General features: G+C 52.0%; 1 protein-coding gene across 1 annotated transcript in view; it reads left to right on the top strand.

Moving 5' to 3' along the window:
- The window catches only part of CNGB1 (cyclic nucleotide gated channel subunit beta 1), a 61,148-nt gene that overhangs the window by 1,755 nt on the left and 35,906 nt on the right, over window positions 1-23,487 (top strand). The window contains exons 2-13 of the mRNA XM_049864747.1: window positions 1,093-1,150; window positions 1,422-1,494; window positions 2,250-2,367; window positions 2,485-2,527; window positions 2,771-2,816; window positions 4,355-4,430; window positions 4,734-4,773; window positions 5,177-5,336; window positions 6,294-6,369; window positions 7,924-7,960; window positions 16,675-16,837; window positions 18,121-18,204. Coding sequence (XP_049720704.1) covers window positions 1,093-1,150; window positions 1,422-1,494; window positions 2,250-2,367; window positions 2,485-2,527; window positions 2,771-2,816; window positions 4,355-4,430; window positions 4,734-4,773; window positions 5,177-5,336; window positions 6,294-6,369; window positions 7,924-7,960; window positions 16,675-16,837; window positions 18,121-18,204 — 974 coding nt within the window. The remainder of the gene's footprint in view (window positions 1-1,092; window positions 1,151-1,421; window positions 1,495-2,249; window positions 2,368-2,484; window positions 2,528-2,770; window positions 2,817-4,354; window positions 4,431-4,733; window positions 4,774-5,176; window positions 5,337-6,293; window positions 6,370-7,923; window positions 7,961-16,674; window positions 16,838-18,120; window positions 18,205-23,487) is intronic.

The raw sequence follows: 23,487 nt of genomic DNA, 5'->3' as shown, positions 1-23,487 counted from the left end.
ATGTACATCCACATATTCTGTATCTGTGCATGTATGCACGTGTTTGTGTATATGCACATGTATGTGTGATGGTGCATATAAATGCAGGCATGTGTGTACACATAGTCCTGTGTCTGTGTATATGCACAGGTGTGTATGTGTGTGCATATGCAATTGCTTGTGTTTCTATGTGTGCATGCAGGTATATACATGTGTGTGCATCTTTGCATGTATGCATGTGTGTGTATATATATATACACACACACATATCCTTGCCCATGCCTGTGTGCACATGTATATGTGTTGGGGCCTGTATGCACATGTGTGTGTAATGTATGTGTACATGTATTTGTGTCTGTGCATGTGTATATGTGTGCACACGCATATTTTTCTGCCTGTACATGTATACATGGATATATAGGCACAGGTTTGTGTGTCTGTGTGTATATGCATGTGTATGCGTGTATATGCTCGTGTTTGTGTTCCTGTGCAGGCATGTAAATGTAGGTTAGAGTGAGTATGCCCAGATTTGTGTCTGTGCACATACGCATGTGTATGCTTGTCTGTATATGTGCGTGTATGTGAGTGTGTATATGTACATATGTGCACCCAGTAGCAGCAAGTGTAACTGCAGAGAGGGGCAGCTGGTAGAGGCCGAACTCCTCCTGGCTACTAGAAGGGAGTGAAAGGCTTGGCCCAGGAGGCAAAGGAGACACCTGGTTCCCTCTTCCCCTCAGTTTGCCCAAGTCTTCAAAACTCTCCCCAACTGTTCTTCCCCCCTTCCAGAAGGCCACTGAAGCTCCCTGGAAATGTGATAGGTCTGAAAGGCTAAGGGGCTGCCTGGGTGGGGCATGGGGGGCACCTTGGGAGGGGGAGGGCATTAGCCCTGGATGAGGGACCCTGGGACTGGGAGGAAGGGAGTGTCCCAGTTTGAAGGCGAGGCCACCAGGATTTACAAAGACAAATGAGTGTGAGAATAGAGCTGTGTGTTTCTGGGGGTGGGAGGTGGGGGGTGGTGGTGGTGGGAATCCCTCCTAAGTAAGTCAGGGGCTATCCCTGCCTGAACCAAGAGGTCTTACTGAGGGCTTACATGGTCCTGTTTGAACCCTCCAGCCACCCGAGGAGCCATTCAAGGAGGAGGAAGTGGCCACAGCCGGCCCAAGCCCTGAGGGTGAGTGCTGGAAGCCCAGGCTGGCAGGGCAGGGGTCTGTGTTCTCCCCTCAGAGCCTCCCAGCAGCTCTCAGGCCCATTTCACAGATAAGAAAACTGAGGCTCAGAGAAGCTAAGGGTGGGCTCCTGGGACTGAACTGAGCTGGAACCTGGCCTTTGGGCCCACTTGGAATTCTCCTCTTCTCCCCTGCCTCTGACTTAACCTCCCCAGCAGGGTAGAATCCGGCTCTCTCTGAGGCCCCAGACCTAAGGTATAAGGGATTCTTTTCCAGAGACCCAGGAGGCCGCCCTTAACCTGCCCACTTCCCTCCAAGCCCAGGTTGCTGTGGTTCCAGAAGTGAACAGGTACAGCACAGCCCTTTCCTCAGCTCAGTTCCAGCCCTAACCTACTGAGGATCCATGGTAGGGGGGAAGCATACTGCCCTCAGGTCTGTGGTCATTACCCGCTGAAGACACTGGAGCACCCTGGGAATTGGCTAAAGGGAGCTTCAGGCAGAGGGTGGAGGTCTTCTGGTCTTCCAGAAGCTTCTCAGGGCTTATGTGAAACACAGGTATGATGTGAAGCCAAAGCTTCTGATTTTCCCAACAAGCCAGAAACCCCCGTCTTTACATGACATCTCTCAGGTGGCTCAAACATGTCAGACCACAGTACGTGTCAAAACCAAGCACGTCTTAGGCTGGGGCTAGTCTTGTCTGTGACCCTCAGATTAAGGCTGATCAGCTTTAGCCACAAGGGAAACACCCCCAAGAAGCCTTCAGCCCTCCTGGGGAACAGGGTGTGTGGACAGCGGGGCAGGGTGCCCCTGGGCTGTGATCGGGGTGGCAGGGGATTACAGAGAGCACTCAGCTGCTCTGTATCATGCACTGAGTGGGCTGGGCTTGGAATGGCACCAGGCAGCTCTGACCTCATGGGTTGATGCCCCCATTTTCCTGAGAGGGACACAACAAGGTTCAGGGGAGAGGTGACGTGCCCAAGGTGTCACAGCAGAGGTGGTCTGGGGTTCAAACCCAGTTCTTTAGGATGCTGTGGACTTGGACCAGGGAGGGTCAGGGGAGGGTGAAGGGAGGTCAAGGCAGGCAAGTATCTCTGTCCACTGCAGTCCCCGCAGCTGGGTGCTGACCTGGCTAAGGAAAGGGATGGAGAAAGTCGTCCCGCAGCCCGTCTACAGTGGCGGGGCAGCCCAGAATGCCACTGCTAGCTTGAAGGACCCTGCTCAGGTACTGGGGCAGGGAGCTGAGTAAAGGTCAGGTGGGAGAGGGGCTGGCGGGAGCCCACGCAGCCTGAGCTTGAGACCCTGGTTTGGCCCATGTCTGTCTGTCTGTCTGTCCTCGCAGGCTGGAGCACAGATGCTTGGGCACTGCAGCACTGGGGGCCCAGGTAAGGCCAGGAGGCAAGATGGCTTTTTGGGGGTGAGGAATGAGGGTGCTGTTGGGATGGACCCAGCCCTGGCGGGGGGGTCCAAAGGGGCCAGAGCTTCTTATCTGTCTGGGCCTGGCTTTGAAGCCGGGTTTGTGCTGCGTTCTTGCTGCCTGCTCCAGGCAGATTGGGTGGGGTAGGGTGGGGTGGGGGTGCTCTGGCAGGCTTCCTGCTGCTGACCACCTTAATTTTCTGACTCCACAGGGTATGCAGATGAACCCAGTGAGGCCCCCAGGGCCCAAGACACAGGGTGAGTCTCCATCACTAAGCACTGGTTTGCGAGTCCCCAAGCCTTGTCTGTAGTGCGTGTGGTAGGAAGAGGAATGTGCCCAGGGCCGAGGGTTTTGGGTTTAGGAGCAGAGTCTTCTGCCAACTCAGTGTAGCCTTGGACATGCATCTGGCGTATTCTGGACCTCATTTTTCTCATCCGTGAAATGGGGATGATGGGCTCTTTCCTGCCTATGGTTTGTTGTGCTGACTTCTGGGAGATCCTGGTGGCAGATCTCCCAGAATGAGAAAAGGCATGGATGAGCACCTCGCAGAGGGGTTTCATGGAGGTGGGCTCTGTGTGGAGTCCTGAGGCAGGTCCCGGACCACTGTGGGGGGCACAAGGTACTTGTGTTGGCCTCACAGTTGACGACAACTTCTGACTTTTAGAGCTGGTGGAGGGGGATGCTGCCTGGCCAGTGAGGGTGGCAGGCAGGGGGACTGTGGCAAACTGGGGAGCGTGTGCCCTGCCACAGGGCGGGGGGGGGGCCTGCAGAAGGGTCAGCCCAGGGTGGCCAGATCCTCCAGTTTTTCAAGAGAAGTTAGAAATATAGGTTTTTATGTAGAATCCTCAATTTTTACACATTGCCAACTAATTGAAAACTTTCCAGAACACAAGCCCTAAGGCTCTGTTTGCGATCTTCACTGGAAATCCAGGGTCATGCACTTGTCTTCATTCATTCATTCACCAGACTGCTGGGTCGTTGAGGGCAGGGGCTTTTGACTTGGCCACTGTTGAATGCCTGATGCCCAGTGCAGTGCCTGCCGTAGAGTAGGGGCTCAGCACACGTGGGATGAGCAAATGCATGCATGAATGAATATACGCAATCCACATTCATTCATTGCTCCAGCTCACTCTCTATTTCTTTTGCTTCCTGGAGGCTGCCCAGTCCGGGGTCCCCATGGCCGCTCGGCTGACACTTGGGGCCATCAAACAGTTTAGGATGAGGGCACCCAGAGGACTTGCCGGCTTTCTTTTGAGCCAGACCCAAGAGAAGAGCTTCACTGAAGAGAGTGGGGCTCCCTGGAGGGCAGAAGGGTCAGGGACCCACCATGTAGTCCCAGGACCAGCTACTAATTTGTGGAGCTCAGGCCCCGTGTTAAAAAGTTGTGAAAGATTTCAAGACTTCAATAGCAGAGCAGTATTTTTTTTTTATGGAAAGCCAGGTCCCCTCCAAGCGTGGGGTCTTGTGTGACTGCCTGGTCTCATGCTCTTGAAACCGTTCCTCTCTGTCCCTGTCGCAAGAAGCCTCTGTGCTGCACTCAGGTTCCCAAGCAGCCCCCATCCAACCTGCTGCCCCAGGAGGCTGTGGCTGGTTCCAGAGCCTGGCCAAGCCCTGGGTCAGAATTTGAGAGCGGCCGAAGCTCCCCCATCACCTTGGGGCATTAGAGGGCATTCACTCCCAGGCCCCACTGGGCAGAATGGAAGCCAGGGATGAGGAAGGGCTGCTCTAGGCCTGGGCTCCAGGGGTGTGGGCCCACTCCACCAGGTCACTCGGCTGACCCCTAGCCCCTCCACAGGCCTGGGTCCTGGCTGCTTAGGTGGTTCGAGCAGAATCTGGAGAAAGTGCTGCCTCAGCCCCCAAAAACCTCCGAGGTGAGTTGGGGAGAAGAGGGAGCAGGCAGCTGACCACTGGGAGGGTTTTCTGGGGCCCCAGGAAGGACCTGCCTTCCCTGGGAGGCTATCTGCAATTCCAGGACTCACAGAGTGGGGTGTGTTCCTCCTTGGAGGGGCCTTGAGGGCTAAGGTCTGTCTGTCTGGGGAGAAATGACTTTGGGGTGGGGGGTCATGGAGGGATAGAGCCCCCTGCCACCTGTCCTGGCCAGGGCTGAGCTGTCCAGGGGAGGGAGAGCACAGGGCTTGCTTTGATCCGTGGCCTGACTCCTGTTTATGATCCAGAGCTGGAGAGACGAGCCTGCAGATGCTGCCTTGGATCTAGGTACAGGGAGGGGAGCCTGGGAAGGGGCTGCCTGGGAGGGTCCTGGGCTGGGCTGGGGGAGAAACTGGAGTCTGGGGGAGTCTGGGCAGGACAGACAGACCTCAGCCCTTACCCAGGCTAGGGAAACATTTGGGTCTTCCCAAGGGCAGGTTGTTGGGGGGACACTGGAACCCCATTCCCAGCTCAGGCTGGGAAACCAGAGACCTGGGACAGACTTGTGAAACTCTCCCCTCCCTGGGCCTCAGTTTCCACATCTGTCTGATGATGGGGGTGGTTGGGGTTGGTTCCAAGGGGCTCCCTACTTAACTGTGTTGGCGCCTCAGATCTAGTCCCCATGCCCTTGAGGGGCTGCGTGAAACCAAGCTGTGGAATTGATCACCTCCTGCTCTCCCTGCTACCATAGAGCCTCCAGGAGCCCCCTTGGAAACGGAGCCTGTGCTGCAGGCCCCAGAGAGCCCCTCCCCTCCCACCCCCAGCCCCCAGGAACCGCAGGAGGAGCCGACTCCAGAGCCTCTGCCCAGCTTCCAGGCCTCCTCCCTGCCGCCACCCGGGGACCCTGCCAGGTGAGTCACCTGAATGCCACGCCTCCACAGGGAGCAGGATGCGGGCTGCCCCAGACAACACCCAACCTTCACAGAAGTTTTTAAATTACAGAAGTAACACATGCACCTGGGGAAAATTCCAGCAGCTTTATAGGGCCGATCCCCAGGGCAACCTCGTTAGCAGCCTCTTGTCCTTTGCTGGTTCTCTGTACACATAAACAAAATTACACATACGAGCATGTATTTCCCTTTAAACACATACTGGACGGTAGCAAGCTATAGGTACTGTCCTGCATCTTGCTTTCTGCACTTAAAAATATATCTTAGAGATGGTTCCATTTCACACGTATAGATCTACTTCATTCTTCCAGTAGCTGCATGATACTCTATCATATGAATGGATCAGCTTTGATTTAACCATTTGGTGGACATTTAGGTTTGTTTTCACTCCTTTGCTGCGATCGATAAGCTTTTACACGCACCATTTGGCTCATGTACAAGTAAACCTGTAGGATGAATGGCCAGAAATGGAGTTGTAGAGCCAAAGGATACTAACATTTACAGTTGGAATGAAAACCAGTTGCTGGCAAGTCAGTTCCGACTCATGGTGACCCCCTTTGTGTCACAGTAGAACTGCACTCCCTAAGGTTTTCATTGGCTGATTTTTGCAAGTAGATTGCCAGGCCTTTCTTCTGAAGTGCTTCTAAGTGGGCTCAAACTTCCAACATTTCAGTTAGCAGCCAAGGGCATTAACGGTTTGCACCACCCAGAGATTCCACAATTCGGATAGGTATTCCCCACAGTGAGAGGGGAACCTGAGCCTTTGGCTGGGTCTGAGCAGCAGTCAGAGGCTTGCCTGGTAGCGGTGGTGCTGGTCTTTGAGGCTGGAGACGTGGGTTCTTGTCTGCCTCTGACCAGCTTGCTGTTGGCCTTGGGAGGGATGCCTCTGGCCTCAGCTTCCTCTCTCTCCCACCGCAGGTTGGTGGCGTGGCTCCTGCACAGGCTGGAAAAGGCCCTGCCGCAGCCGGTGATCCATGGGAAGGCCAGGGAACAGGTCAGTGTGGGGCTGGGGAGCTGGGGGCCTGCGATGTGGTGGTGGTGGTGGGAAGGGCCTTGGGAGTGCAGGGGAGGAGGGATGGTCACCCTGTGACCCTGGGGGTGGGGGTGGTGCACAGCAGGAAGGGAGCCTGCCAGCGGGAGCCCAGCCCACCTAGCCTCCTGTCTGCTCCTCAGGCATTCATTCCACACATGCTCTCTGAGGCACACATGCTCTCTGAGCATAGGGCTCAGGTGGGCTGGCCCTGCCCTGTCTTGGAGAGGATATGGAGCTTAGAGAAGAAGCCTCCAGGGGCATCAAGGAAGGCTTTCCAGTGGAGGTAGCCTCCAATCTGAGACCTGAAGGAGGGGTAGGAAGGAGGAGGGTGAAAGCGAAGGGCATGGTGTAGGAAGGGCCTTTTAGGCAGAGATCAGCATGTAGAAAATCCAGAGGCAAGAGCACCTGGAATGTTCTGGAAAGGAGTGGAGCTCCCAGGAAGCTAGCGGTGCCTGTGTGCCCTCCTGGGAACCCAGGGCTCTGACACTGGGTCCTGGGGCCTGACCATTCTCCCCTTGGGGACAGTTGGGCTTCTTCACAGATGTACCTGGAGCTGTAGCTGGGAGATGAGAGGCTTGGGTTTTAGCTCTGGCTATGTCACCTTGTCCTGGCCCTGGCCCTCTGGGGACCTCAATTTTTCCACCTAAGTAATGGGCCCAGGGTTGTGAGAATGCAGGAAAGGAATGAAGATATCCAGGAACAGGAGAGAGGAGGATCTTGTCTTCTGGGTCATGTAAGCCCCGGCCTGGCTCCTTTTTGCAGGTGCCCATGCTGTGACTCTCTGAGGCCACCCCTCTTTCCTCACCTGGCTAAGACTCAGGCTCTCAAAGTCCCCCCACTCCCTCGCCATCAATCCCCTCATTGGCTCTGGGCACAGCAGGACCCTCCTCCCCCTTTTGTGAGACAGCTGAGGCCCAGACAGGTGGGCCACTTGCCCCTCTTCCAGGGCTGGGCCAGCATGAAGTGCGGGGCGGGGGTTGCAATGGGAGGAGGGCAGGGGCTTCAGGAGCCCCTTCCTGCAGGCTGAGCCCTCAGACTCCTGTTCATGCGTCCTCTCCAAGTGGCAGAGGGAGAGCAGTTCAGAATCTTCCAAGAAGAGGTGGAGGCCTGGTGGCAGGAAAACTCAGTCAATGGGGGAAGGAGGGCCGTGGAGGACAAAAGTGGGGTGGGGAGAGCGTGGTGCTGAAGGGGCGCCTTTGTGGAGGAGCAAGCCCCCAATGAAGGAAGGGAGGAGGCCTTTCATACCTGGGGAGCAGAGGGGAGGGGCTCCCAGGCAGGGCCCAGCTAAGCAAAGGTGGCTGGAGGAGAGGGGGCCCCTGCGGCAGGAGAGCGGAGGCAGAGAAGAGCCCAACCTGATGCAACAGGACCTCGCAGGGCATCCCAGGAGGGGGCTAGGGAAGCCCTCTGGCCCCTGGTGTATGGGGCGGGGGCGGGGGGATGGGTGAGGGTGGCTGAGGCTGGTGATGAAGCTGTGGCAGGGGTTTTTGTCTTCCTTTTCCTTTTCTCCCCATCCAGGAGCCTGACTCCCCTGTGACATGTGACGTGCAGACCAGTAAGTGATGCACTAGTGGGTCCTTGTGTGTATCTCAGGGTGGGTTGTCTGGTGTCCTCTGGTCTGAGTGGGTATGACCAGTGGGGCTATCCTTGGCTGGGCCTGGACTCACTTAGGGGGCCCAGTGGGGACCCCTGACGTGGAGCTGAGAGAGCCCTACTCTCGACAGCCTGGCCTCTGGTCAACCATCCCAGCTGCCAGAGCCCGGTGGCTGGTGGAGGCCCTTCCTGGACGCTGGGGAGAGACACTATGGGGGGCCTAGTGCTTCCAGTTTCTAGCAAGAGAAACAGTCCTGAGGCCAACTTGGTGGGCCCCCTGCCTGCTGGAACACCCAGAAAGAGCTCCCACCTTCCCCTTGGCAGCTGGATAAGTGGGTTTGCTAAGCAGGGTCCCTGGTGGATGGGCAGAGGAGAGAGGGGTGGGGCCTCCCTGGAGGAGCCAGGCCCCAGAGATTCCAGCCCCCTTGGGCTGGGACAGCCTGCCCATCACTGCAGCTGTGTTGAAGAAGTATGTGCTGCCTTTCGTCCCAGTCTCGCATCAGGAGTGAGGTTGGAACTAGGAGGATGGGATAGCTCCTGGAGTACAGGGGTCGTGGCTGGGTGGAGGGGGAGCAGAATCAGCTCTTCCTTCATTTCAGGCCTCCAGAAAGGCATACAGTAGACAGGATATTCATTTATTCATTTGTTCAGTCATCAACAAATAATTATGGAGGGTCTGGGTGGTGTAAATTGTTAACGTATGCTCGACTGCTAACTAAAAGATTGGAGGTTTGAATCTACCTACAGGTGCCTAGGAAGAAAGGTCTGGCAATCTACTACTGAAAAGGCAGCCATTGGAAACCCTACGGTGCATAGTTCTGCTCTGACTCACGTGGGGTCACTGTGAGTTGGAGTCCATTCATCTGCACCTGGTTTACTCTTTGCCAGCCCTGTGATGGGTTCTGTAGTGAGCAAATAGGAGTCAGGCCTGTGGGCGGTGGCGTACCCTGTTCCAGCCAGGACACAGGCTCCTTAGACCGTGGGCCTCAGTGTTCCAGGGCTGCTCACTACCATGTCTGCAAGGCTATGAACCTCATTAGGCCTATGTTGGTCACAGTGAACTCTGGGGCTGGGGTCACCCACTGTGGCCTGGAGCATGGACAGACAGCCGCTGGAGCTCGAGTCTGTCGGAGGCAGCGTGGGAGATGATGGGGTCCATAGTGATCATAATGACAGCATGAGGAGGAGGGTGCTACCTGGTGTGGCCAGTGTGCTGGCCTTCAGAGCAGGGCATGCTGTCTCTCATGGCGCCCATGGTACTCAGGGTCACCCTGGGACAGTGCAGGGCAGCCACTTCCTCTGCTGTTGGGGCTGGCAGGGGGCAGAGCCTGAGGCTTGTCCAAGTTGACAGGGCAAGTTCTCGGTGGACAGGACAGCGACTAGAGCCCACTGACCTGGCAGCAGTTGCTCAGGCAGGCAAAGACTAGAGAGGCTGTTACCACAAAGAGACCCTCCAGAGGCCACGGAGAACACCGAGGATGGGGTGTCATCCCCCATCTTCCTCCTTGCACCTCTGGAAGGAGGCAGGATCTCAGCCAGCACGCACAGGGCCCCCCCCGCAGCTCCTGGAGTGAGGGGGCCATGGCTGGGCGCTGGGGCAGTGTGGGGGCAGATGCAGTACAGGAGCCAGGAATCGGGGTGACGCTGAGGGGCTGGGGGTGAGTCTCCCTCTTCTTCCTGCTCTCTGCCAACTCCCCCAGCATTCATTCATTCACCCCCTCATCCATTCATTCCCTCCGTCTGTCCATCCAGAGGCCCATGTGTCTGACTTCTCCTTTTGTTTCAGGGGAGGTGGCAGCTGGAGGCCTCTGAAACAAGGGAGAAGGGAGCCTGGGAGAGCGTGGATGGACAAACGGATGGATGGAAGGAAAGAAGGGTGCTCAGAAGAGAAGACCTGCATGGGAGGGGGAGGCGAGGTGGCTGGCCAACCCCCCACCCTACTTGAATGGGCCACCCCTGCCCCTCCAGATGCCCCCCGGCAGGGGTGAGGGGCCAGAGTCACCTACACCAGCCCCAGAGCCTCCTCTAGGGAGCCTGGTGGGTATGAAGGACCAAGACCAGCCACTTTCCATCAGCAGGAGGAAAGGCGTGAGATTTAGGCTAGATGGGAGGGGGACTTCTCCGCTGGAGGGCTGTGGAAAAGCCCCAGGAGGACTCTACACACTGAGCCTAGCACAGGTCTGGCACAGCCAGTACTCCTCCGACAGCATTTCCCTAGAAGAGCTTCTCCTTGGGCCTGGCCACATGCTTACCCTCAGGGTCAGAACACCAGTGGACAGTGACAAACGGTTTTAACACTTAAATTGACATTAAAAAAGCATAAATTAACATATCAAACCTGCGATGCCATGATATTATTGCTTACCCATTGCCCGTAGGGTCAGTTCTGATTTGAAGAGTATGGAGAGTCTGGGAATCTGCATTTTTGAGAAGCACTCCCTCCCCTAGGTGATTCTGATGATGGGGGTGGGAGGCTGGGACCACACTTTGAAAAACATGAAGTTAGCGAGAGAACAGTGTTTGGGGCCCAGGGGGCAGGAGATGGGGGCAGGGCCAGGGAGAGGCAGAGGGATGGGGTGTCATATCCCAGGCCTGGATCTGGGGACCCTGAGGTCATACAAGAAGTTGCCAGGAGGACTTTCCCCACCTCCAGTGTTTGTTCAGCCCCAGAGTAATCTTTGTCCAGTTACTCCTCTGCTCTACTACCTTCAACAGCTTCCTATTGCCTACAGCCTTTGTTGCTGTTAGGTGACATTGAGGCAATTCTGGCTTATAGTGACCCCATGTACAACAGAACGAAACACTGACAGTCCTACACCATCTGCCAATCATTGCTATGCTTGAGCCCATCTTTGCAGCCACTGTGTCAATCCATCTTGTTGAGGGTCTTCCTCTCTTTTGATGACCCTCTGCTTTACCAAGGATGACGTCCTTCTCCAGGGGACTGGTCCTTTCTAATAACATGTCCAAAATACAGAAGACAGAGTCTCATCATTCTCACTTCTAAGGACTATTCTGGCTGTACTTCTTCTGAGACCGATTTGTTCTTTCTTTTGGCAGTCCATAAAAAAACAAAACAAAACAAACCCGTTGCCATCGAGTTGATTCCGACTCATACATTCGATATTCTTGGCCAACACCACAATTCAAAGGAGTCAATTCTTCGGTCTTTCTTATTCATTGTCCAGCTTTTGCATGCACGTAAGGTGATTGAGAACATCATGGCTTGGGTGAGGAGCACCTTAGTCTTCAAGGCGACGTCTTTGATTTTCAACACCTTAAAGAGTCGTTTGCAGCAGATTTGCCCAATGCAACGCACTGTTTGATTTCTTGACTGCTGCTTCCATGGCTGTTGATTGTGGATCCAAGTAAAATGAAACCCTTGACAACTTCAATCTTTTCTCCGTTTATCATGATGTTGCTCACTGGTCCAGTTGTTTTATGTTGAGTGTACGCCATACTGGAGGCTGCGGTCTTTGATTTTCATCAGTACGTGCTTCAAGACCTCTTCACTTTCAGCAAGCAATGTTGTGTCATCTGCATATCACAGGTTGTTAATGAATCTTCCTCCAATTCTGATGCCATGTTCTTCTTCATATAGTCCAGCATCTCAGATTATTTGCTCAGCATATAGATTGGATAAGTATGGTGAAAGGATACAACCCTGACACACACCTTTCCTGATTTTAAACCACACAGTATCCCCTTGTTCTATCTGAACAACTGCCTGTTGGTCTGTGTACAGGTTCCTCATGAGCACAATTAAGTGTTCCGGAATTCCCATGCTCCACAATGTTATCCATAATTTGTTATGATCCACACAGTCAAATGCCTTTGCATAGTCAATAAAACACAGGTAAACATCTTTCTGGCATTCTCTGCTTTCAGCCAAGATCCATCTGACATCAGCAATGATATCCCTGGTTCCATGTCCTCTTCTGAATCCGGTCTGAATTTCTGGCAGTTCACTGTCAATTTACTGTTGCAACCACTTTTGAAAGATCTTCAGCAAAATTCTACTTTCATGTGACATTAATGATATTGTTCAGTAATTTCCTCATTCTGTTGTATCATCTGTCTCTGCAATGGGCACAAGTCTGGATCTCTTCCAGTCAGTTGCCAGGTAGCTATCTTCCAAATTTCCTGGCATAGAAAAGTAAGCACCTCCAGCCCTGCATCTGTTTGTTGAAACATCTCACCTGGTATTCCATCAATTCCTGGAGCCTTGTGTTTCACCAAAAATGCCTTCAGTGCAGCTTGGACTTCTTTCTTCACCACCATCCGTTCTTGATCATACGCTACCCCCTGAAATGGTTGAAAGTCGACAAATTCTTTTTTGGTCCAGTGACTTTGTATATTTCTTCCATTTTCTTTTGATGCTTCCTGCTTCGTTCAATATTTTGCCCATTGAATCCTTTGATATTGCAACTCGAGGCTTGGATTTTTTCTTCAGTTCTTTCAGCTTGAGAAATGCCGAATGTGTTCTTCCCTTTTAGTTTTCTAACTCTGGGTCTTTGCACATGTCGTTATAATACTTTACTTTGTCTTCTCGAGCCACCCTTTGAAATCTTCTGTTCAGCTCTTTTACTTCATCATTTCTTCCATTTGCTTTAGCTCCTCTACATTTAAGAGCAAGTTTCAGAATCTCTTCTGACATTCATTTTGGTCTTCTATTTTTTTCCTGTCTTTTTAATGACCTTTGCTTTCTTCATGTATGATATCCTTGATATCTTCCCACAACTTGTCTGGCCTTCAGTCATTAGTGTTCAGTGTGTCAAATCTATTCTTGAGATGGTCTCTAAATCCAGGTAGGATACATTCAAGGTCATATTTTGATTCTCTTGGGTTTATTTTAATTTTCTTCAGCTTCAACTTGAACTTGCATATAAGCAATTGATTGTCTGCTCCAAAGTCAGCCCTTGGCCTTGCTTTGACTGATGATACTGAGCTTCTCCATCGTCTCTTTCCACAGATGTAGTCGATTTGATTCTTGTGTATTCCATCTGGCGAGGTCCACGTGTATAGGCGCCGTTTATGTTGTTGAAAAAAGGTATTTGCAATTAATAAGTTGTTGGTCTTGCAAAATTCTGTCATGCAATTTCTGCCTTCGTTTCTATCACAAAGGCCATATTTTCCAGTACCAACCCCTCTTCTTTGTTTCCAACTTTTGCATTCTAATCACCAGTAATTATCAATGCATCTTGACTGCATGTTTGATCAATTTCAGACAGTAGAAGATGGTAAAAATCTTCAATTTCTCTATCTTTGGCATTAGTGGTTGATGTGTAAATTTGAATAATAGTCATATTAACTGGCCTTACTTGTAGGCCTACAGATATTATCCTATTACTGACAGCGTTGTACTTCAGGATAGATCTTGAAATCTTCTTTTTGATGATGAATACAATGCCATTCCTCTTCAATTTGTCATTCCCAGCATGGTAGACCGTATGATTGTCTGATTGAAAATGGCCAACATCAGTCCATTTCAGCTCACTAAGGCCTAGAAAATCAATCTTTCATTTTTGACGACTTCTAATTTTCTTAGATTCATGCTTTGTACATTCCGTGTTCCAATTATTAATAGATGCTTGCAGCTGTTTCTTCTCATTTTGAGTCATGCCACATCAGCAAATGAAGGTCCTGAAAGCTTGACTCCATCCATATCATTCAGATCGACTCTACTTTGAGGAGGCAGCTCTTCCCTTGTCGTGTTTTGAGTGCCTTCCAACCAGAGGGGCTCATCTTCCGACACTGTATCAGACAATGTGCCGCTGCTATTCATAAGTCTTTCACTGGCTAATTCTTTTCAGAAATAGGCTGCCAGGTCCTTCTTCCTAGTCTGCCTTAGTATGGAAGCTCTGCTGAAACTGTCTACCATGGGTGACCCTGCTGGTATTTGAAATACCAGTGGCATAGCTTCTAGCATCACAGCAACATGCAAGCCACCACAATACAACAAACCGACAGACGAGTGGTGGGCCTACAGCCTAGTCCCCTAAAATCAGGAGCTGCTTTGTCTTTAGCATCAAGGACCACTCTTCCACATGCCCTCCCTCTCCTACCTCCAGGCATTTCCTCACTTTGTTCCCACCCCAGAATTGCCCTCCCCCCCCCTTTTTTTTTTACTGCCAGTTTGAGGAGCCCTGGTGGTGCAGTGGTTAAGGGCTTGGCTGCTAACCAAAAGCTTGGTGTTTCAGCTGCTCCATGGGAGAAAGATGTGGCAGTCTGTTTCCATAAAGATCACAGCCTTGGAAACCCTATGGGGCAGTTCTACTCTATAGCGCATGGGATCACCCTAAGTCTGAATCAACTCCATGGCAATGGGTTTGGTCGGTTTTTTGGGAAGAGGCCTTGGCCTCACATCTGTGCCCTGGGGCGTCTTGTTTGCAGATCCTGGAAACAGGGCTCCTTCCCCAGACCAGTAGCTGGCCTTCCCTGCCGGGGTCAGGACCCCATTCGATGGCCTGAGGGACATCCTAGGTTGGCAGAGAAGATGCTGGTCAAAAAGTAGTGTGCCTGTGAGGGGCTCCAGGGGCACAATTAACATTCCAGGTGGAACAGCAGTTTCCATGAGACCCTGAGCACCTATAGTGCCTCAGTGGTCCCACCTGTGACCTGGCAGTAGGAGAGAGGAGGTGGCGGGGGGAGGGCTGGAAAAACCCGGAGCACTTGACCGAATGCCCATGGAGAGGTGCTCAGCTCCTCTGCCAGGCCAGGTGGGTGTGGCAGAGTCTGTGCTCCCTGTCCATCCCGCCTGGCAGGAAGTGGGGACAACGTAGGGCCCACCCTGCAGGCTTGTCTCAAAGATGAAATGAGGCAACTCTTGTAAAAGTCTTGCTTACTAAACAGTGCCTAAAAACAAAAGATTAAGGCAAACAAAAGACTCGTAAGCAAGGGCAGCCTCAACTCTTTACACTGAGTGCTGGGTTAATCCATTACACAGTGGCCGCTAATGCCAGTGCTGCGCTCACAGGGCACGTTTGTCATTTGGAATTGCACGCCATTATTTGGTATCGGGAGACCTGGCGCTGCCTCCGGCTTCCTGTGTGGCCTTGGACAAGTAACCTGACCTCTCTGAGCTGGATTCCTGGTCTATCAAATGGGAGAGCACTGTTCTCACCCTCTGGGGTTGCTGCCAAAGCTAACGAGCTCACGGGCAAGGGGATGTTCTGCCCCCTGGGTGTCCCCTGCTAGGCCTAGGCAGGAACTTGCACCCCGAGTGGCTGCTTGGGGCGGAGATGCTGCACCATTGCTGGACAGCAACATGTAGCACCACACACAGCAGTCCCACTACCGGATTCAGGGCCACACATGGAGGCACCTCCCTGGTCAAGCCGTAGGCCATTCGCTGAGCCAGAGGCAGCCAGGATTGGCCGTGGAAAGGGCTAGGTCAGGATGCATTGGGGTCTTCCTCGGAGAGCAGGGGCTCCCTCTGTGACAGGAGGATGACATCTGTTGCCTGGGAGCATGGGGACGGTAGAGGGAGGTGACTCTAAGAAGACAGATGACCCAGTGCCTGGCCCATGGGAAGCATCCCATTAAAGAAAGCATCCCCTAACCTGTGTCTCAGGTTGCTCATCTATAAAATGGGAAAGAAGGAAAACAAAATGAGGATAATCATTGTTCCCACCTCAAAAGACTGATCTGAGGGTTGGTCAAGTTAATCCACATAAGCCACTTAGCACCGGGGCTGGCACGTAGTGTGCGTGCCGTAAATGTGGCTATTTATTGTTATTATTGTGCTGCACTACAAACAATAACCTCCATAATCACGGGTCACAGCACAGAATTCGAGACCAGCCTCCACTTAAAGTCACAGTTACTAAGTCATGCTCGGCCTGAGGGCCCCCAAGGCTCCTGAAGCTCTTTGGAAACACCTGGTATTCAGGCAGTCTCCTCTTTCCTCCCTAACAACTGCCTGCAAGTGGGCTTGGGTTCCTCATGAGACAACTCTGCACCTACTTCTGCCAAGCCCACAGCCCCACAGTGTTTTCATTGTTAGGGACCACTGTAAGCGGAGAAATATCAGAAATCACAGGCTCCTATTCACAGGTGGAACCACCTTCACCCAGAAAGCCAAATTCCCTTGGCTGGTGGAACTTCTAGGTCCTGGAGGGATAGAAAGTCTCTCAGGAGTGGGTACTGAGATTATAGGCATGTGGTATACTGTCACCAGGGAATGGCATCTGGAGAGCAGACAGTGAACAGGCTCTCTGCATCCCTTGGGACAATCCAGGCCACCCTGCACCTGGATATGACAAGGCAGACTCCAAGCCTGGGTCTCTTGGCATCACTTGAATTGCTGTGATTAGAAGAATTTCCTCTAGTGGGGTCCTGAGCTGGTTGCCCTGGGTCCCAGTTGGCCCACAAGTGTCTTTGTTTGACTTCCACACAAACCTCCCTGAAGGAGGCCCCAGTCAGAACCAAACTTGATCAGCTCTGGCTTAAGAGGAAAAAGAGGGGGGAAAAAATGGGAAGAGACAGGGGAATCATTGTAGCCTTCAACCCATAGCTTTGCCCTGATTTGGTTGTTCACTGCCTTGCTGATAACAGACTTTCCCCTGCTGCTTGGCTGAGAGAGCACCCTGCTGGTGATGGCCAGAGTTCCCTCTGAGGGCCTGGGCTCACTCTTCCCTGCACCCCTCAGACGGCTCCTCCTGTGTTCCCCCGCAGTCAGCATCCTCCCTGGAAGGCAAGCAGAGCCCGAGCTCATCCTTGAGGAGGTGGACCCTCACTGGGAGGAGGCAGAGCAGGAGGAAGGCAGCGCCAGCCCAGAGGGTGCAGAGGAGGCTCTGGTTTACCAAGAGGAGCTCAGGGCCGTGGAGGAGATGCCCAGGTAGGGAGCTGGAAACACCCTGAAAAAAAAAAAAAAAGTTATTGTTTGAGAAGACAATAGGCACATGGTGTGAAATCCCAAAGGCATGAAGGGGCACAGAGGGGGAACCAGGCCTGTCCCTCCTCCCTGGCGCCCAGACAGCTGCCCCTTCCTTATGGGCAACCATGGCTTCCAGGTTCTATGTGCACATCCAGAGACAGTCTGTTATACACAAGAGCAGATCCCCCTCTTTTTTAAATTTTTTATATTTTATTGTGCTAAAAACATATATCACATAAATTTTGCCACTTTATTTGTAAGTGTACAGTTCAATGGCATTAATTACATTCACAATGTTGTATAACCATCACCACCACCATCTATTTTCGAAACTTCTTCATCACACTAAGCAGAAACTTTATACCCATAAAGCAATGAGTCCCTTTTCCCTCTGCCCCCTGCTCCCCAGCCCCTGGTAACCTCTAATGTCCTATCTGTCTGTAGGAATTTGCCATAATGGATCAGTATTTAGCATGAATGGGATCCCCTTCTATTTTTGCACAAAATTTAGCATACCCCGTGCACTGTTCTGCACCTTGTTATATTCATTTAACAGCGTACCTTGGGGTTTTCCCACCTTGGTACACAGAGATCATACTCATTTTTTTGTTTTTTACAACTATATAGTCTTCCGTCTTATGGAGGGACCATAATTTATTTAACCTGTCCACTGTTGAGGGACATTTTGGTTGATTCCAAAATTTTGTCACTAGAAACAATTCTGCAGCCAACACTCCTGTGTGTGTGTGTTTGCACTTGAACCTGAGTACAGCTGCAGGATAAGTTTCCAGGGGTGGGGTTCCTGGGTCCTAGGGGTGGGAATGTGCCATGTGGTAGTGATGGCCACAATGCCCTCTACAAGGATGTAACAATTTTCACTTCGAACAGCGGTGTTGGGTGACAGCTGTCCAAGCTGGGAGGGCGCAGAGTCTCAGACATCCACAAGCCCAGGGCGTCCATTGCACAGATGAGAAAACTGTGGCCCAGAGGGGCTCAGGGACTGGCCTCACGTCGCCACCAGGGCAGTGGGGGCTGGGACAGTGAAGAGGCCTCATTGCTAGAGAGAACTCAGGGTTGCTTACGTGGTGCCCCACGTCTGAGCTTCAGGTGGGGCTCCCAAGGCTGGGTCTTGAGAGTGGGCTGGGGCATTCTGTAGATGGGCCATCCTACAGAAAATGGGGCAGGAGGTGGGCTGGGGAGCCAGCTGCAGGTGGACTTACCTCCTGCCTCTGATCCCGTCTCAGGGAGCTGCCCCAAATTAAAGAGGAGGATGAAGATGAGGAGGAAGATGGAGAGGAAGAGGAGGAGGACGAAGAGGAAGAGCTTGAGTAAGGCATTTGTCCACCTGGTTCTGGCTCTGCTTGGCTAAGGGTTGCCCCAGGGAGGTGGGGCTCCAGAGAGGGGCTAGGACTGCTTTCTGCAGCTCAAGGGGTCTCCTTTTTTGTTCTGTGCTGTGTGCCGCTGTGCACTGACCCAAAGAGGCTGGGGAAAGTTGGGGAGCTCCCCACTGGTGCTTAAAATGTCTCAGGACTCAACCACCCACCACTCGACACCCCCTTCTCACCATACATACACGAGAAGGGAACCTCCATGAGGGTTGGGATTTCTGTCTTTTGGGTTCACTGCCATGTACCCTGAGCCCTGGTATACACAGTAGGCACCTAGTAAATGTTTGTTGAATGGATGGATGATGGGTGGTTATATACAGAGGCTTATGGTTCTCCTCTATTATTAACAAAGCCATAGCATAGGGATGTCCTTCCCCCCTACACCTCCCTGTGGTCCCATGGTTGCCTTTGATGTCTTCTAAGGCTTCTCTAAAACATAAAACCAAACCAATTGCCATCGAGCTGGCTCCGAACGTATGGTGACTCCGTGTGTCAGAGTAGAACTGGGCTCCATAGGGCTTTCAATGGCTGATTTTTTGGAAGTAGATCACCAGGCCTTCCTTCCAAGGAGCCTCTGGGTGGGCTCAAACCCCCAACCTTTTGGTTAGTAGCTGAGCATGTTAATCATTTACACCACCCAGGAACTCCTTAAGGTTTCCCTGGGGCTGCTCTATTGTCCATTAATGGTTGATGCTTCACCTACATCAATGCAGATTTCAATATTAAAACATGAAAATAGTTCCGTTAAAATAAAGGTTAGAAATGGAGATGAGGGAGGGGCTGTTAGGAATGTGGGTGAACAGAGGACAGATGGGCCAGCCGACAGACATGCAGATGAAGAGTAGGCAGCTGCACCTGAGCCTGGAGTTAGCACAGGGAAAGGCTGGACCGAAGATGTAGATTAGGTCTGGTCCTGTGGGTGGGCTGAAGGAGGTGTCCTAGGGAGGGAGTGTGGGTGGAAGAAAGGGCAAGGTCAGAGAGAGGTTAGGCTCTGAGGAAGAATCAGTGAAGGGCTGAGGAGGAGCCACTGGTGGGGTGGTTGGAAGGCAAGGAGAGAGTGGAGCCCTGGAGCCAAGTTAGTAAGTGTTTCAAGGAGAAGGGGTGATTCACTGTGTCAGGGAACAGTGGCTGGTGGAAATGGCGGGAGATTACACTGCAGAAGCAATGGGGCCAGACTGTAAAGTCCTTGGACTTGATTTCCTGGGAGCAATGGGGAGCCATTGAAGGTCTGTGACACAATCTGGCAGCTGTGTTGGGGAGAGATTGAGGCAGGGAGAGCAGTGAGGAGGCTGTTATCACAGATCAGGCCATCCGTCCCCTTGCCCTACCCCTCCCTTGCGTTGTTCCTTGTCCCTGCCACTCTGCCTACCGTGCCACCTCCTGCACCACACCCTTCCTCACTGAGTGTTAGGAGCATGGACATTGGCACCAGAAACCCCAGCTTTGCTCCTCTTAGCTGAGTGACCTGGGCAAGAGCTTCGCCTTGCCTCCGGGTGGGTAAGTGGGGATAATAGTAGTCCCCCTGCAGAGTGATGTCTTATGATAATGGATGTGGTAGGACCTGGCCTGGAGTAAGTGCCTTGTTAATGGTCACTCACGTTCTTGACCCCACGAGGGTCACTTTTGGTCCTGGTCAGGAAATAGTTAAATCATGAGGTCAACACAGAGCTTAGAAGCTGGAAGCCTACTCAGAGTCATCTGCTGTTAGTGCACACTTGTCCAGTTCACATGTAATCATTCCATCACAGTCTGTACTTGTTTGCCTCCAGTGATGGGGAGCTCATGACCTCCCAAAGGCTGTCCATTCCATCCAAGTGTACCTCTGACTTATGAGTCTATGTAGAGCATGTAGCTGAATCCCTCCTTCCACTAACCCTGTGCACCTAACACACAGACCAGGAAACTTTTTATTTGCCCTGCCCTTGAGCTGAATCACCTTGAAGGCCAGTGTTAAAACGAGCTCACACATATGCACATGTACTAACTATGCACATGTACAGAGTGCGCAGTACACACAGGTGCACACGCACGTATCTGCACTGTACACATACATGCCAGCACATAGACACAGACACACACACCAGGTTATGCATGCATACATGTGCAAGCATGCACACGCTTATACCCACACATTCTGCGTATATACACCCATAGACACGTATTACATTCATACACTTGTTCACCCATACATGCACATACACACAGGTACACAAGTACACACTTGCACACATACTCACACACACAAGCACATGCATACGGAGTTAACTGCATACAGTGCAGCCATATCCATGCTCCTGCAAATAAACATTCCTCGAGTGATTTTTTAAAATAATTTCTCTTATTTTTTTATAATTTCTTTTATTTTTGTTGTTGTCGTTGAGAATGTACACAGCAGAACATACACCAATTCAACAGTTTCTACAATTCAATGACATTGGTTACATTCTTCAAGTTGTGCAGCCATTCTCAGCCTCCTTTTCCCAGTTGTTCTTCCCCCATTAACATACACTCGCTGTCCCCGAAGTTTCCTATCTAATTTTTCGAGTTGCTGTTGTCAACTTGATCCCATATAGATAGATCTTAAAAGAGTGCAGTGCTCAAGGCAGACATTCTTTTTTAAATTTTTATTGTGCTTTAAGTGAAAGTTTACAAATCAAGTCAGTCTCACATACAAAAATTTATAGACACCTTGCTATATACTCCCAGTTGCTCTCCCCGTAATGAGACAGCACACTCCTTTTCTCCACCCTGTATTTCCGTGTCCATTCAGCCAGCTTCTGCCCCCCTGCCCTCTCGTCTCTCCTCCAGACAGGAGCTTCCCACATAGTCTCATGTGTCTACTTGATCCAAGAAGCTCACTCCTCACCAGTATCATTTTCTATCCTACAGTCCAGTCCAACCCCTGTCTGCAGAGTTGGTTTTGGGAATGGTTCCTGCCTTGGGCTAACAGAAGGTCTGCGGACCATAACATCTGGGGTCCCCCTAGTCTCAGTGGGACCATTAAGTCTGGTCTTTTTACGAGAATTTGAGGTCTGCATCCCACTGTTCTGCTCCCTCTGGGGTTCTCTGTTGTGTTCCCTGTCAGGGCACTCATTGGTTATAGTCAGGCACCATCTAGCTCTTCTGGTCTCAGGCTGATGTAGTCTCTGATTTATGTGGCGCTTTCCGTCTCTTGGGCTCATGAATACCTTGTGTCGTTGGTGTTCTTCATTCTCCTTTGCTCCAGACCAATTGATCCATCTTAGATGGCCACTTGCTAGTGTTTAAGACCCCAGATGCCACTCTCCAAAGTGGGATGCAAAATGTTTTCTTAACAGGTTTTATTATCAAGGCAGACATTCTTTACTAGTTAAACTAAACTATTTTTTGGTTTTAAGAAGACTTCGGGGGATATTTTTGGTTTAGGTCAAAGGTTCATCCCCCAGAGTTTTTAACTCAGGGAACTTTTGGATCCCTGTTCCCAGGTTGGGACAAGAGTGTCCATGGTGGCAGGGTGAGCAATCCCAGAGCCAGAGAGTGTGAGGACTGGGGCAGGTGGAGCTGAGCTGTCATGGGCTGGGGAGGCCTGCTCTGGGCCAGCTTTGCAGAGGCACAGAGGTTACTGATGACGTTGAGTGCCCTGGAAACAGGCAGCTGGTCGCCTAGCGACCCTGTCTCTGCCAGCAACAGTTCAGCTTTTCCTAGCAACTGCTGCCTTTTGGTCCCCACCTGGCCTCCCTGGGGGAATTTCTGCAGAGTTCCCTGCACATCCCCATCATCTGATTAGAGTCAGGAAGGACCAGTGGCTTGTCTGCCACCAGCCAGACTGGCTCCAGCTCCAGAGCTGTTCTCACAGGTGTGGGGCTGGCTGGGGCTCTCCAAATTCCCCACTGCACACACTGCCCCATGACTGGGATGAGTGTCATGGCCCCCAGCTGAACACTGGCACCATGGGCATCCTTGCTGGCAAAGACAGCGAGACCCAAGTAGGTACCTGCTGCTCCCTACGGCCCCCTCTTTCCCTTCTTCCTTCTTGGGATACAGGGTAAGGGTCTGCGAAGGCAACAGTGAGGACCTTTTACTTGGGGGCACGGCCTGCTGGGTGGTTTAGGGGAGGCAGAGTAGGCAGGTTACTGCTCATAAACTGGCTACTGCCACTACCCCCCAGGCCTTTAACTCGGCCAGTCAGGGGGACACTCGGGATGCCCTTTTTAGCCAGCCTCTGTCTGCCATTCTGCTTGGAAATCCTCAGGACTTGGGAACTTGCCAGAAGTTGCTGGCCTGCTGCTTCTGGGCTGGGTAAGAGGGAGTCTTGGCAGGCACTGGGCACGTCAATGAGCAGGGACAGTGTGGCTTTGGTACAAGACCCCCAAGCAACCTTTGGTTATACTGACGGGGCCACCGCTGGGCTTGTTAGCAGTCCTGATAGCTGGGGATGTTTGTGCAAAACGTTCCCCTACCCACGCGGGTGACTTCATAACCCAGCAGATATTCTCTTCCTCTGGGGTTAATGATAGCAATTGTAAGACCAATAATAATAATAACACCTGCTGCCATTTGGTTATTGCCACTTTTTTCCCCCATATCAGACACTGTGTTAAGGGCAAACTGAGTGGCAGATTCTATTACTAACCCCATTCCACAGATGCGAGAACTGAGGTCTGGAGACGGTATTCTGCATGTGGAAGAGTGCCCTGCCAGCAAGTGCAGAGCTGAGAGTCTATCCCAAGTTGGGCTGGGTCCAAAGCAAACCCTTGGTACAACAGACAAGGAAGGCTGCTTACCATTTTTTGAGACAGAAGACTCGTAAGAACAATGCCTAACATGGAAGGTCCTTTTTGACTTTCCGTGAGATTCTCACTGGCCCTTGGAACCCCTCAAATATGTCAGGCTGTACAAGCTGGGCAAGACTGGCTCCACTTGACAGATGAGCAGACAGGCAGCCCAGGGGCCTCTCGGTGACTCACCCAAACCAGGCAGTGACTTGGTGGCCCCAGCTAGAATGACTGAAGCCTGAGTGAACGGAACCCCAGGCAGCCTCTGGCTGGGTCTGTGAGCAGTTCATTTCCCGGGCTTTTGTGCTCTGGGCCCTGAGAGCTGAGGAGGGTCATGTCTGTGTCGGGCAGGGGGAATCAGGGCAGCCCCTCCCAGCGGACGGCCCATCCCCGATCCTTCTGCGCAGGGCCGACTTACCCTTTCGGCACAGTAGGAACAGGAACCTCAATACTTTAATCAGTTGAAAGC

This window comes from Elephas maximus, chromosome 21, assembly GCF_024166365.1.
Source record: "Elephas maximus indicus isolate mEleMax1 chromosome 21, mEleMax1 primary haplotype, whole genome shotgun sequence".
In the NCBI taxonomy this organism is placed as follows: Eukaryota; Metazoa; Chordata; class Mammalia; order Proboscidea; family Elephantidae; genus Elephas; species Elephas maximus.
This window is presented reverse-complemented; position numbering and strand designations above follow the sequence as displayed.